A 14,428-nucleotide genomic window follows, 5' to 3' on the forward strand; every position below is an offset into this window, starting at 1 on the left:
ACTGGTTCAGGTCTATTCAGTTATTCTACTTCTGTCCATTTATAGAATAATAAATATCTGGAGTTTCTATAATCTCTTTTCAATTAAAAAAAAAAAAAAAAGGACACCAGCTTAAGAGTCTACTGATTAAAGTAGTCTTAAAACTGGAATTGCTCCTCTGCTCCAAGGAACTTAACAATGTCACAACACATTCAGAGGTTCCTAAGATAGATACACTGAAAAAGGAGAAACTTAGAAGGTCATCTTTTTGAATAAATAATTATACCTGAGGCCTGATTACTAAAGTCTGGTCAACAAAACATATACAAATTGAGATTCTTTTATCCACAATGCTTGGGACTGACCACAAGTATTTTGGATTTCAGATTTTGGAATGTTTGAAAACATAAGATAACTTAGAGATGGGACATAAGTTTAAACACAAAATTCATCTATGTTTCATATAGACTTTATACACATAACCTGAAGATAATTCTATAAAACATTTTTAGTGTGTCTGTGTTTTAACTACAACCATCACATGAAGTCAGTATAATTTTCCACTTGTGGTGTCATGTCAGTGCCAAAGAATTTTGGATTTTGGAGTTTTTCAGATTTGGGATGCTCAACCTATATAGATATAGTACCTTCACTTTTAATCCATTATTACATCTTTCCTGTGTCTCATCTACTGGTAACATAAATGAAAGCATAACTCATTTTAATATGGATAAGTAGCAGCACAACACTAGAAAACTGTTAAATAATTAAGCAATTTAAACTACATATTACTAACTAGTCATAGGACAAATCTCTATATCCAAATTTCGAAGATTAAAAGCATTATATCAAAAATATTCTTTAGATTCTTGAGATTCTTAAAAGGAACAAAACTGATGCAGAGGTTTGAGAGAACCTTAAAAAAGAATTTTCTAAAACAACCTTCCAGATTGCTAATCTGTAGATTTAAGACTAAAACTATTTCAAACTGGACTCCAAATAGAAGCAACAATATATGTATTAGCAAGGCAATTATGTAGTACTGTACAGTAATTTATTAAAAAGACTGTGCAAGGAACATCCTTTGTTGGCAGTTACTATAAAGTGAATAGATTTACAATATATAAAACTATTTTTATAAGAATAAAAGACTTATAATATAGATATTTATATATGTATACAGATATATGTATATAGGTGTGTGTGTATATATAATATTGTGATTGTATCTCCCACCAGTTAAATTTTAACCGCTATTAAATACCTGGTAAAAGTACTTCCACCTCTATATAAGATGGGCAGGGGGCAGATGAACAGGTGTGGAAAACTAATTCTCCAAATAAACATAAGTGAAACAATTTTTGCTTTCCATATGTAAATACCAATGCATATTAGAATATAAATCAACACTGATGACATTAAAATTTTAGTGACACATAGAAGTTAAAACAGCATTCATTTATTATATTTTAGTATTTCAAAATTATATTACAAATATGAAATTGAGATAAGTTTTCACATTTAAAATATGCAACCAATATTCATTTGGAATCACCATTAATCTGGAAGTCAGTAAGTTGCATACAATTGGCCCTCCATATCATTAGTTTCAACAAAGTATATCTGAAAAATATTCAGAAATAAAAAGTGTGTATACTGTAAACGTTCATTTTTCTCTTTTTCCCTAAATAACACGGTATAGCAATAATTTACATAGCATGTGCAATGTATTAAGTATTCTAAGCATAGAGATGATTTAAAGTATTCAAGAGGATGTGCTTAAGTTATATTCAAATACTATGTCATTTTTAAATAGGGACTTGTGCATCCAAGGAATTTGGTATACAAATCAATCCCCTGTGGATAATGAGGGTCAAGTGTATATTTGATAAAAGTGAATCCTATCAGATGCACAAGTGAAAAGTCTTAGTTTCTAAGTACACTATTCTTACAGACACAAATTGCTACATGTCTGTATCAACTTTCCTAGTATCTTGTCTGTTATAATCTAAATATTAAATTGGAAATTAATAAATAATAATAAATAATAAATTGAAAATTTATAGATTATGTCCACAAAACTCTTCAAAAAACTGTCACTTAAGTCAGTATTGCCAAATATAACAGAACTAGACCCAGCTACCCCACACCATCTACGCACAGACTGTACTGCATAATTATATGGATTTATTGCAACAGTATCATGGACTTTGAAAACTTGAGGCGTCAAGATCATTTCCCAAACTTTTAAAATTACTTCTTTGAAAATCCAAACATCTGCAAAGATTACACACGCCCAAATTTTTCAAAATAGTTCAAATTAGTTGAAAGCCCCGTAATACAACTGAACATTGTATTCAATGTTAGGACCTTGCCCTCCACAAACAAGATCCTACCAAAATCGCAAATATTATCAACTCTGAATAATTTCCAGCCACATAAATTATTCACCTGCTTAGAAAAAGAAAATGCCAAATGTCAGACCCTCTTCTTTTACTCCACCTTCCCCAGTTTCGGACAGATAGCTGCCAAAAGTAACTACCTATGGAATGTGAGAATAAAGTAGCACTCCTCAACTCCAGGACCTACGTCGTTATCTCTACCGAGAAATAAGCAAGACACATAATCAAAAGGAAGACCCCCTTTTTCTCTAATAGACTGGAAGGCGTAAAGAGGGAAACTCTAAATCTAAGGGGGTGGTGCACCCTTTCAAAGCATACAAACGCGAATATCACGCCAGGGTTCCCATTGCCTGTTACCAAACAGGAGAGGGGCACAATCTTGTGTCAGTGTCGACCTGTCCCCCTTAGACAAAGGTCACAATCATAACTACAACAAGAAACTAGGTCTGAGCGCAAGAAGTTATTACAGAACTAGGAGTGGGATGCTTAAGCAGAGCTCAAAATCCCAGCGTAACCTAAGCGGGACGGTGGACAGCCAACCCAGGCCTCCCCACTCCGGGCCCGACCGACGCCTTTCCTCAGACACCCACACCAATTCACTGAACGCTTACCTCCTCCCCAAGCACCCTCCCCAAACGCAATCCTTAGGTGTCACTGCCGCCTCCGCTCCGAGGAGCTGGGGAGGCGACTCTCTGTCCCCGCGCCTGGCCCCGGGAGGAGGACGACGAGAGGGAGGTGCACGCGCGGCTCCCGGGAACCGGCCCTCGGCTAGAGAGGGGCCCGCGGGGCGTCTCAGAAGTGGAAACAGACTTCCGCTTCGCCAGTGTCAAGCGAGAACCGGACGTAGGAAAAAACAGAACCAAGAGACTGGAGAGTACGAAAAGGCAACGAAAACACTACCAGGCCGCTAGGAGGATCGCCTCAAAACGCCGCCGGAAGTCAGGGTTTACCCTGGTCCTCTATAGACCAAGGCAACTTCCGGCCGCCGGATTAGTCGTCAGCGCGCCGGCACCGCCCCTTGGTGGACACGCCTCCGGGGCGTTAGGTTGGCTTCGTGTTTAGGGCGTTGGTGATCCACACTTGGGTTGTGAGATCGCGGGAAGGACTCTGGGAGCTAGGGGCCGGTGAAACTCGCCCTTAAAAGTAAAGTTAAGGACTTTCCTCTTTTTATTGTATAATTTCTTGCAATAAACAACCGCGCAAAACGCCATACTCGTTGCTGAAAGTAACCACAGCCATTCATTCGCCTCAACAATTGTTTATGGAGCCTGCTGAGCTGGAGCAAGAGGTGATATTTATCTCATGTTTGACACCCCTCCCCTTCCAGGGCCTTTGTCTATTACTGTGAAGCAAATGGAATACACGGTTGTGTTTTTGAAGACGCAAATTTATTGAAAAATCGGGGAAGAAATCTTTAGTGTATTCCTGGCCACCTTTCCTTTTGTTGCAAGATCCAGTGATCTGCATGAAACTAGTTATTAAAATTGCTTGAGATAGCTAGTCAAATATCAGAAAGCAAAAGATCTGGGCTCTTACCGATTAAAAAAGAAAAAGTTAAAAACACTCGTGAACTCCCTTGTCTATCGTGATTTCCAAGTAGCATGCATTTTGTTTTTGACAAAATCAAGAACTAGGCAAACCTTTGATCAAAACTATGGATCAAGCTTAATAGAAACTTGCACAACGATTTGGTTTTTGCTGGAATCAGTAAATTAAGAATATGGAAACAAAGTGAGAAATCAAGAACATTAAACATGTCTGACTACATGCCAAGCTATTTTAGCAACAGCGGCGAGAGCTTCTGTACAAGTGGGTTTGATGTAACGCTCAGGCAGCAAGAATCCATATCTGCCTTTATCTCGAAGTTCAATTGTAAATGAATATTTGATGCCCAAATCATAGATCCAATCATCGGAACCTCCAGGAGCTAGGTCTAAAAGAAAAAAGAAATTGCTTTTTGAAGTATAACTGTCAAAATTAACAATGGGATTTTTTCTTGTAAAAAATGAAAATGGCTGTGCTTTTTTTCTGTAACCTATGTTTCCTGTAGAAAGTAGAGATTGAGGGAAAGCAGGTTAAGGAAGAAAACAAAAATGACCCATAACTCTCCCATAATCCTTCAAAGAAGTGATAATCACCAATAACTTTTTAATGTCCTTTTTTTCAGGGCATGCTTTTGCTTATTTTTTTTTTCTTACTACACAAATAAAATCACAGTGTGCACACTGTTTTGTAATATTTCTAAATATTATCATTGTGATATTTCTAAATATAGTATAAGTTCAAATCTACACCATTTCCTATAATCTCATAGCATTGCTTTGTAAACCTAGATATAATTATTTTAAATGTTTATTTAATTGGGTACCTTTAATTTTTTTCTAATTTAACTAATAGAAACAACTTCACAATGGGCATCCTTGCTTATAAATAATTGCTTCTTTGTTTGTGTAGTCTGTTCTTTCCTTCAAGTAGATTGGCTAGTCTAAGGTTATGTACTTTATTTTTACACTTATGAGGCATGCATTTTCAAATGTACTTCAAAAGAATTGAACCATTTATACTTCCAATAGCAGGTTATGAACATGCCCACTTCTCCCTCCTACACCATTGATGGAAATTATGCATTCCAGCAATGTTGTGGGTGAAAATAATATTATTAATTCATGTTTCTTTCATTATCAGTGATTTGCACATTTTGTTTGATATATTTATTATCCATCTTTATATTTTATATCAATTATCCTTGCTCATTTTCTACATGGTTCATTTACAGATTGTTCATAAAAACATTAATCTAATAGCCCTGTGTAATATGTGGAAAATTTTTCTCTCTCATCTGTATTTTTTGGCTGGCAACTCAGGTTATGGCTGGGTTTTTGTATTTTAACATCTGATCATACTAGAATTTATTTTGGTAAAACATTTGTTAATAACTAAGTTTTTATTCTAAATAATGTCATGTTTTCCAGCTATTTGATTAATGGAGCTTTCCAGAAATGTCTCCTGTAGAGAGGAACCTTCCCAGGCCCTTGAGCTAAGTAGGGTCTATTATCTACAGTCATTCTCAAACCTATAAGCCTATTTTATTTTCTTCAAAGCACTTTATGAAATTACACTATATTTTACCATTTATTTACACTAGGGGCTGGCAAACCTTTTCTGTAAAGGAACAGATGTTACATATTTTGGGTTTTGTGAGCCACGTGGTCCCTGTTATAATTACTCAGCTCTGAAGTCATGGAAGCCCTCATACTCAGTATGTAAATGAATGACCATGATGATATTCCAGTATACTTACTTATACCCACAAATATGAATTTCACATAATTTTCTTGTGTCAAAAATTGTATTTTTCTTTTGATTCTTAAAACAATTTAAAAAACAGGAAATAATTCTTAGCTCACAATTTTTATAAAAATAAGCAGTAGGCTAGATTTGAACTTCAGGATGTATATAGTTTGCTAATACCTGGTTACATATTTATTTTCTGTTCATCTTATGCCATCTACCTTCCAGCTTCAAAAGGGAAAAATCAAAGCTGGGTTTGTGACTCAGTGGTAGAGCACTTGCCTAGCACATGTGATGCACTAGGTTAAATCCCCAGAACCAAATAAAAATAAAAAATAAAATAAAGGTATTGTGTCCATCTACAACAACAAAAAAAATTTTTTAAAGGAAAAATTATTTTCTGTAATCCCATGGTGGGTACAATAGAGTCTCTCAATAAATATCTTCCAGCAGAAATTAATCAAAAAGCATTCAACTGTAGTGTGATATGTGTTATACTCTTGAATATAAGCTATTATGAAAAAAAATCTATGATAAATGGCATCTCCTATTTGTATAATGTTCAACATGCACAACCTTATGTAATGGCCCTGGGCATCTTATACATTCTTTCAATCCTTTATGATCTTTTTTCCTTTATTTAATTAGTATGGTGCCAATTCTATAATTCCTATTCTATGGTTATAAGCATAATTCTTTAAATATCATTTTGGCTTCTTTTTGCTGTGATCATTTATTAATACAGCTTGTTAGTACTGTCACAGCTATTCCACTTCTATTTCTAAGTATTGTAAAGATTCAATTTGGAAAAATTAAACCTACACAGAAAAACTGAACACAGATTTCTTTAGTACCTCACAGTTCTCCAAAATTTTAGGAAGAAATACTTACATAAATTCTCTGAGCCACTGCCATGTGTATACCTGGTATTTTTATTAATACTCTCAATAGCTCGAACTGCTTCACTGGCCACCAGAGACTAGAAGCAATAGGATATGGAATTTCAGTTCATGTGAAACTTTGAAACGGGACAGGTAGAAGTTTCTAAAAACACAATCATGTTAATTGAATCAAAGTGTTTATACAAAAAGTATGAATTTGTCCGAAAAGGAAAAATAAGGAGAATAATGCAACAACTAAAACACGTTTTCCACTTCATGGCAATCACAACTGGGTGAACTTATCTTCCAATGCACTGCAAATTTGATTTAATTTGCATAAAAATAATTTTCACATAACTTTTCAGGAATTCATTTATTATATGAAATGAACAATATATTCATGGGCTTGTAGTTATTCCATTCCTAGACAAAATTACCATCAAATTTTAAATCTAATTTCTCTAAACATTCACATGCCCACTGCATGCATGAGTTACTTCTCACTCTTTACAAAACCTCTTATTTTCTTCTTGTATAAAATGTTTAGTGACTTCCAAAGACTCATCAAGCAAAAAGGATTATGCCCCCAAGATGGAGCAGGATAATGACAAGTCCTCTTTTGACTATACTTGGTTCCAATTTACAAAGATCTTTTCTGAAGTTTCCACTTAACCCCCATCTTTTCTGAACTAGCATTGGGACTAACATTATGTGTTTCACTATCACCAGAGAAACATCATTGGATATTATATTGTGACATTCCTTTGTTCAAAAATTACATTTAATGGAAACTAATTGTCTACATGACAAAATACAAATTGATTCTATTATTAAAACTCCTTTGCAAGTTGACCTCTTTTACTTCCCGATGGTGCCACCCTCCATGCCTGCACCATAGCAGCACCCTAAACATTCTTCCTGTGGGAAACACCATGTTCTCTGTGTGGAAGGTCCTTCTATAGAACTCCTCTTTTAATGCCTGGCTGAAATGGTACCTGTTCCTCGACTTAAGTGGCATTTTTATTTCCTGTTTCTTTACAGGAAGTCACTCCTTAATAGACTGCAAATTCTTCAAGAACTGGGGCTATTTTATCCTGTCACATATTTCAGCACTCCTCTCTAAATGAATTAGGGCCACCTCCTGCTCTCCCAGTAATCAATAAGTTCTGCTTCTTGTGCCAAGGGTATAGATATTTGTGATATTTACTTAAGACCAAGCTCCCTGATCACATGGAATTATCCTAAAGGGCAGTCTTACCAAATGCTTCTTTGAATGTCTATTGAATACAGCATCGTATACATAACAACTCTCAACAAATATCTGTACTAATAATAATGCAAAAATAAGGCAAGTCAGTTTCTTCCAAATCATGATACCCTTTAAGTTCTTCAAAGGTAATACTAGTAAAGACTACCTTAAATTTTGCCTTTGAGAGGAAAAAAGGAAATCACAAGAGCCAGACATGGTGGCACATGCCTGTGGTCCTAGCTACTTGGGAAAAAGAAGAAATTAAGAAAGCTCGAGTATCAAATATATTTTATTTAAAGACAGGGTCTCACTGAGTTGCTTAGGGCCTTCCTATGTTGCTGAGGCTGGCTTTGAACTCACAATCCTTCTGCCTCATCCTCCTGAGATACTAGGGATTATAGGTGTCCGCCACTATGCCCAACAAGATCAGACAATATTAATGCCATTATACTCTACTGTCTGCAAATCATCTACAATGAGGAATTGATTAAATGTAGCCACAATCCACCAAGAATCTTTGCATCCTTTGCCATCATCCCAAACAAGGAGCATCTGGGATCACAGAGTGGCAAGAGGATAGCAGCCTGTGTGGGTCCTTTTTGAATTTTTTCTACTGCATTCCAAAAAACCAGACTCTTGGGGCTGGGGCTGGGGCTGGGGCTCAGCGGTAGAGCGCTTGCTTAGCCACATGCGAGGCACTGCGTTCAACCCTCAGAACCACATAAAAATAAATAAAATAAAAGCATTGTGTCCAACTACAACTAAAAAATTTTTGAAAAAAAAAAACAGACCCTTGCCTCAACACAGACATTGGAGTTTCTTTAATAGCACCACAACTTTGGGCATTAGGAGGTCAGTGTGTAAATTATTTCCACTGCTAATACTAAAATAATGACTGTAGTTCTGGGACTTAATCTATGGTGGACTATCCTAGGAAACTAGTGACCCCAATGCGCTACCACAATTCCATAGACTCTTGTGTTTGCTTATATGATGACTTCAAAAGCAGATCAGTCCAGGTTAGAGTAAGGCTGCCCTGACCTTCAAGGAATTTGATGTTTTCTTAGGGAAGCTATCTGCTTGAATGAAGTTCATGACCTCCTAGTAAGGCCAGTTATTTATCTTCCCTCTTTATCTTCTTTATCTTCCCTTTTATGAGCCCTGACCCCAGGGCAACTCTTGATGAGTTAAACCTTGACATAAAATCATATACCTGTTTGTCCTCTAAAGGAGAAAAATTTCCCCACAGTTTCTGACTCTTTAACTAAGTGTTATTTTATTTTTGAAATACTAATGAGAAAAAAAATCATTAAATAGCACTTACCAGTTCCTCATGATCTTTGCTTTTGCTTCTATTATAGGAATATGGATATAGTATCTGCTGGGCATATGAATGCATACTAATGTAAGCTTTAATATGGTTGATATTTCTCCTCAAGAAATCAGCCACTGCCTTCACTTCTGGTTCAGACTCAGGATAAAGTCCACAGTAGGTTTCAGAGCACGAAAAACTTGAGGCACCTTCCTCTGTAGTAAAATTGATAAAGAGGAATTTTAAGGGGATGTCCATTCTACTGTCATTTGGGTTGCCCTGACAATGTGTTATAATATCTGTGGTGCAGCAAATTCAGATCAATGGATTAGGTAAGTTATATTCCATATATGTATAATTGGTCAAAGTACACTCTACTTTGTAGAGTCATGCATATCTAAAAAGAACAACAACAAAAAAAGATAAATGGATTAGGGAGGGCTCTGGAAGGAACGTATTTCTTGTGTCTAGTAAATGTTGTTCAAAAAGGCCTTTTCAAACCAAATATTTACATGCCCTCACAGCAGATCTTCTAAGTGTCATTCCCAGATCCTGTCTCCCTTGCTGCTTGGGGGCAGCCATCTTGCAAACTTGAGAAAGCCACAAGGAAAAGTCTCAGAGATGTCAGTCCTGCTTCCAAGCTTCTGGTTATGTGAAGAAACATAAATTGCATTTTCTTTAATCTCAGTTTGTCTGATATTTGCAGTTGAGAAATTGTTAAGCAGTATAAGCCACTAAAGAATAGCCTCCCTTGGGAACTCAATATGCAAGTCTGCCTTGTGTGTCACTTTTACCTTGCTAACATGGTTCATAAATAAAATGGGATGCTAGTATTTGATGCAAGGATAATGTTTATTCATTCTTTTAAGAAAATAAAGTACACATCAGTTCAACACTCCTCCCTCTGTCCCTAATTCACAGGTGTGGAGCTCTAGGGAACCACATCTGACCCAAAGAATAATTTCCAGTTGAGAACAGTTGAGGTCCCAGAATTAGGTCTTAAACTTGTGTGTGCCAATTTGAATCCCTCCTATGATAACCTGAAATCAAGACTAAGATTCTAGTCTCAGTCCATCTTCTTTCTTGAACAAATTAGAAGATAACAATAGTCATATTACCAACTTACACCCAAAGAGCACATGCTAAGTGTCAAAAATTGTGCTAAGATTTATGGAATGTCTAATTTGATCCTCACAGCGACCCTATAAAGTATACACTGTTACTGTAGGAGATGTAAACTTGACACTGTTGGTGGTAACCATTGTTCACCATAAGAGGCTCTGACACATGTTGTTAAGCATCCAGTTACTTGGTTCTACTCTTGACTTTCCCATTCAGGAGTCATATGGCCTTGGGTAGTCATTTTAAGCCTATCTATGCCTCTATTTTCTTATCTGAAAAATTAACGAGTATTGAATGAGGTTTAAGTGAACTGCATACATATGGTCTGTGTTCCATAACTGCTGCTATGTATCATTGCTATCATTATCGTCGTTGTCGTCGTCATCATCATCATCATCATCATCACCATGGATTGGGACCCAAAAAAAGCCAGTGTGCACCACAGAGATGAAATGGGGAGAGGGAGGGATCACTTGGCTGCCCTACAGCGCTCCAAGGCCAGTTCCTGTCTACATGTGAGTCCAGCTGCGTTCCTGCCATCAGGTTCCATGAGCTACTCCAACATTCCTGCAGAGTCTTCCTTTTTAATGTGAGCATGTTCTGCTTTCTTCTTGTTATTTGAAATAAAAACAACCTTAAGCATTTTCCCCACAAAGAAATGGGCTGAACATCCAAGTCCTTTCCAAGTATTTTATTTATTTTTATTAAAAAATAGATTTTTCTAGGCATTTTTATTTGTTTTGATTGGTTAAATCATTTTTGATAGTTCAGTTACCTTTAAATATCCCTGTCCATTTTTTCCTGGTACACAGAAATACAGAATAAAGATTATTTATTTGGAATGGAGGTTGGAGAAGACATAAAAACATTGAAAAGAGACACAGTCCCCTAATATAAATCCTCAGTCTAAGACTGTTCAACAGAAATATAATGCAAATCCCATATTTATATTAAATTTTCAAATAGCCACTGTAAGGAGAGTCAAAAGAAATAGTTAAAATTAAGTTAGTTTTATAATTCTTGAATGCTATGTGTATAAAGCCTTCACCACTTTAAATCAATGTAAAAGTCATTCACGAAATATTCTTGTACTAAGCCTTTGAATTCCACTGTGAATTTCATACTCACCACATGTGTCAATCTAGACAAGGCTCAGTAGACAGACCTGATTAGCAGCTACTATACTGGTGGTAACATAAAAATCAAAATGGCTAAAGAGTGGTCAAATAGAGAGGAAAATCCTTTTCTGGGCCTTAGAGACTTGCTGACAGGGCAGACTGTCACACATCAGCTTCATGCTGGGAACTGAGTCAACCTGGTGGAACAATTTTCTGAAATCTAATACCTTGCAAGGTTTGAGAAATATGAGATTGGCCAGATTGCCTCCTGAGCTGGACATTTCAATGGACTTACAAAATGTATAAAAATCCTAATTATCATCCATTTCCAACCACCAAACTTGTGTCAATCCTGCTTATTTTACCCAAAGAATGCTAAACTGCAATTTCCACTTCTCTTTGTTATAAAAACCCAAGACCATCTTCCCTAGGTGGAGCACTAAACTGATTTCCCAATTTGTAAACCTATTCCACACTCAAATGAAACCCTTTGTTTTTATTTTAAACTTATGTATATATTTTTTGGTTTACACCGGATAGTAATCTTCAGTCTCTTATTCTGTGACTATCATTCTAGACATTTCAAATATTTTAGTGGAAAGAGCCCTAAAGAATCAGGAAACTTGAGTATGAGACTATTTTGCTCTTAAGCAGCCATGTTAATCTGGGCAAACCATTACATCTCATCTGTACCTTGAGGCACTTGGCTACCAGATCCCTTCAAGCTCAAATATTTCTTTGATCGATAAACATGGAATCAAGAACACTCTGAAATATCTAAACTAAGTTACTTCATAGAGACAGAAAGTGAAATTACCAGAGTTGGGGGGAGGGTTGAGAATGAAGAAATATTGCTTAAATATTATAGAATTTCTATTTAGGAAATAGAAATAGTTTTGAAAAAAGTAATGATGGTTGCACAACATTGTGAATGTAATTAATACCACTAAATTGTACAATTTAAAAAATTTACAATGGCAAACTTTATGTTACATATTTTACGACAATAAGAATAATTTTTAAAAACATAACAAAAGAAATAAAAGATTCCCATTGTACAAAAACTTTGTAGTTTAACTCAATATTTTCGAAAATGAATGGTGCTGTATTACTAAGTTTGACACAGCTCTTCACATCTCCTGTATATGGACTGAATTGTTTTCCCAGAATTCATATGTTGAGGTTGTAACCCCTAATGTAACTGTGTTCAGAGATAGGATCTCCAAGGTAATAAGGTTAAATGAAAGTTCTAAGAGTGAGGCCCCAATCCAACATGACTGGTGCCCTTAAAAGAACAGAGAGAGGGAAAGAGACACCAAATAGGTACTTGCACAAAGAAAGGCCATCTGAGGATACAGCAAGAATATGGCCATCTTCAAGCCAGAGGGAGACCTCAGGAGAAACCCACTCTGCCGGCACCTTGATCTTGGTCTTCTATCCTCCAGAACTGTGAGATGACACAGTCACCCAGTCTATGGGGTTTTGTTCCAGCAGCCCTATTAGACTAAGACACCTCCCAGCAACCTACCCACTACCCCATCTCCAACACACACACACACACACTTTTAATAGAGAAAAATAAAATGAGCATAAAAATGAATAGGTAGTCTTGATATGTCACTTCCTGTTAGTTCCATGGCATGATCTTTTAAGTAAAGTACCATATAGGCACATTCTGATTGTAGGGGCAAGGAAGAGATGAAATTTAATTCTTTCTCACAGTCTTGTTTGCATAGCACTGAAGAGATATTGGTGCTTTTTGTTGTATTGGGAACTCTTGCTTATATGTTTACTGCTTGCTATTTCTGCTTTTAACTCTTGTGTAATGTAGTAAAACCACAGCCTGCCTAAAAGGAGACTGAGATCTTTCTTGAAGACAATAACAGAATATATTTTGACTGTCTGGTTATTCAAACAAGAGGACACTGACTTCAATGTGAAAAGTACAACTGAGCATGCAAAGAGTTTGGAGGTAAAATAGGAAGTTCTAAAAGCGAAATGATTGAAGAGAGATTGACTTAGAAGAATTTTGAAAAATTCTATCAGCCTAGGTTTATATCCTAGCTCTCACTTATTTGATATGTGTCCTTGAACAAGGGACTGGCTGTGGTTTAAACTAGTCTGTTCCTTTTGAAATCCAGTTGGAATCTAATCCTCACATAAGATATTAAGAGGTGGGACCTTTAAGAAGTGAGGAGGGTTTTGTTCTCATGAATGGGTTATCTTGAAAGTGGGCTTCTTGTAAAATCCATTTTGGCTACATTTCTCCGGGACTCACTGTCTCTTGCCGTGTGATGCTCTGTGCTACTTCGGAACTATGCTACCAAGAAGATCATCATCAGATGTGACCCCTTGAACTCAACCTCAATGAGCCAAAAATGAACATCTCTTATTTTTATAACTTTCCCAGTCCATAAATTGTTGTTATTAGCAACATAGAAAGGACTAGGACAAAACTTCACTTTTAAAGTCTATCTATGCTAGTTAAATCCAGGAGGTAAATATATGTGAACTGCTTGGCACTTAATAACCCTCTGTTTACTTGGATTATTTTTTACATGAGCAACTGCTGTTTGAGTCTCTGTACAGTTATCAATGCTACAGCAGACTTTGGGCCTCTGTGAACACTCTTCTTTGGCAATCCCAAGGATGGCTCTTAGTGGGACACACTGAGTGGCTGGTTCTCTCATGCCCACATCAGGATTAACTACTCCTTCCTGTGTTCCTCCTGCATATGGAATTCCTAGGGCAACTAAATGCTTCCACAGGCTCATTAAAGCAATATTCTGTGGGAGCCCTTCACATACCAAGCATCTTGCTAGGTAAAAGGTGATGGCCCCGCCCTCCAAGAGTTCTAACCTAGAAAGGCAAGGAAGTGAAGGAGCAAGGTGAGTGCTGTGTAGTGAGGCTGCCACATGTGCTCTGAGGTACTGGTGAAGTTCAACATCACAAATTTTTACTTCTTTTGAAGGAAATACATACAATCACATACTGCATTGTGCAAAAATGTGGGAAAATGAGGATGTTCCTCTGGGTGCAATAGCTTGTCCCTACAGAGCCATGTGTACCCATTT

General features: G+C 36.6%; 2 protein-coding genes across 7 annotated transcripts in view; both read right to left on the reverse strand.

Annotated features, from left to right (window-relative positions):
• Nucleotides 1-3,346, reverse strand: part of Zc3h13 (zinc finger CCCH-type containing 13) — an 81,178-nt gene extending 77,832 nt beyond the window's left edge. For 5 of the 6 annotated variants that reach the window (XM_071611496.1, XM_071611495.1, XM_071611494.1 and 2 more), the window contains exon 1: nucleotides 3,282-3,346. The gene's annotated coding sequence lies outside the window, so the exon portion shown is untranslated. Of the gene's footprint in view, nucleotides 1-2,992 lie in introns of all 6 variants that reach the window. The other variant, XM_034636002.2, reaches the window with a different exon arrangement.
• A 568-nt stretch (nucleotides 3,347-3,914) lies between these two features.
• Nucleotides 3,915-14,428, reverse strand: part of Cpb2 (carboxypeptidase B2) — a 36,701-nt gene continuing 26,187 nt past the window's right edge. The window contains 3 exon segments of the mRNA XM_071611743.1: nucleotides 3,915-4,314; nucleotides 6,564-6,651; nucleotides 9,127-9,329. Of these exon segments, the coding sequence (XP_071467844.1) occupies nucleotides 4,130-4,314; nucleotides 6,564-6,651; nucleotides 9,127-9,329 (476 nt within the window). The 3' untranslated portion in view covers nucleotides 3,915-4,129.

The sequence above is a fragment of the Marmota flaviventris genome, chromosome 4 (genome assembly GCF_047511675.1).
Source record: "Marmota flaviventris isolate mMarFla1 chromosome 4, mMarFla1.hap1, whole genome shotgun sequence".
In the NCBI taxonomy this organism is placed as follows: domain Eukaryota; kingdom Metazoa; phylum Chordata; class Mammalia; order Rodentia; family Sciuridae; genus Marmota; species Marmota flaviventris.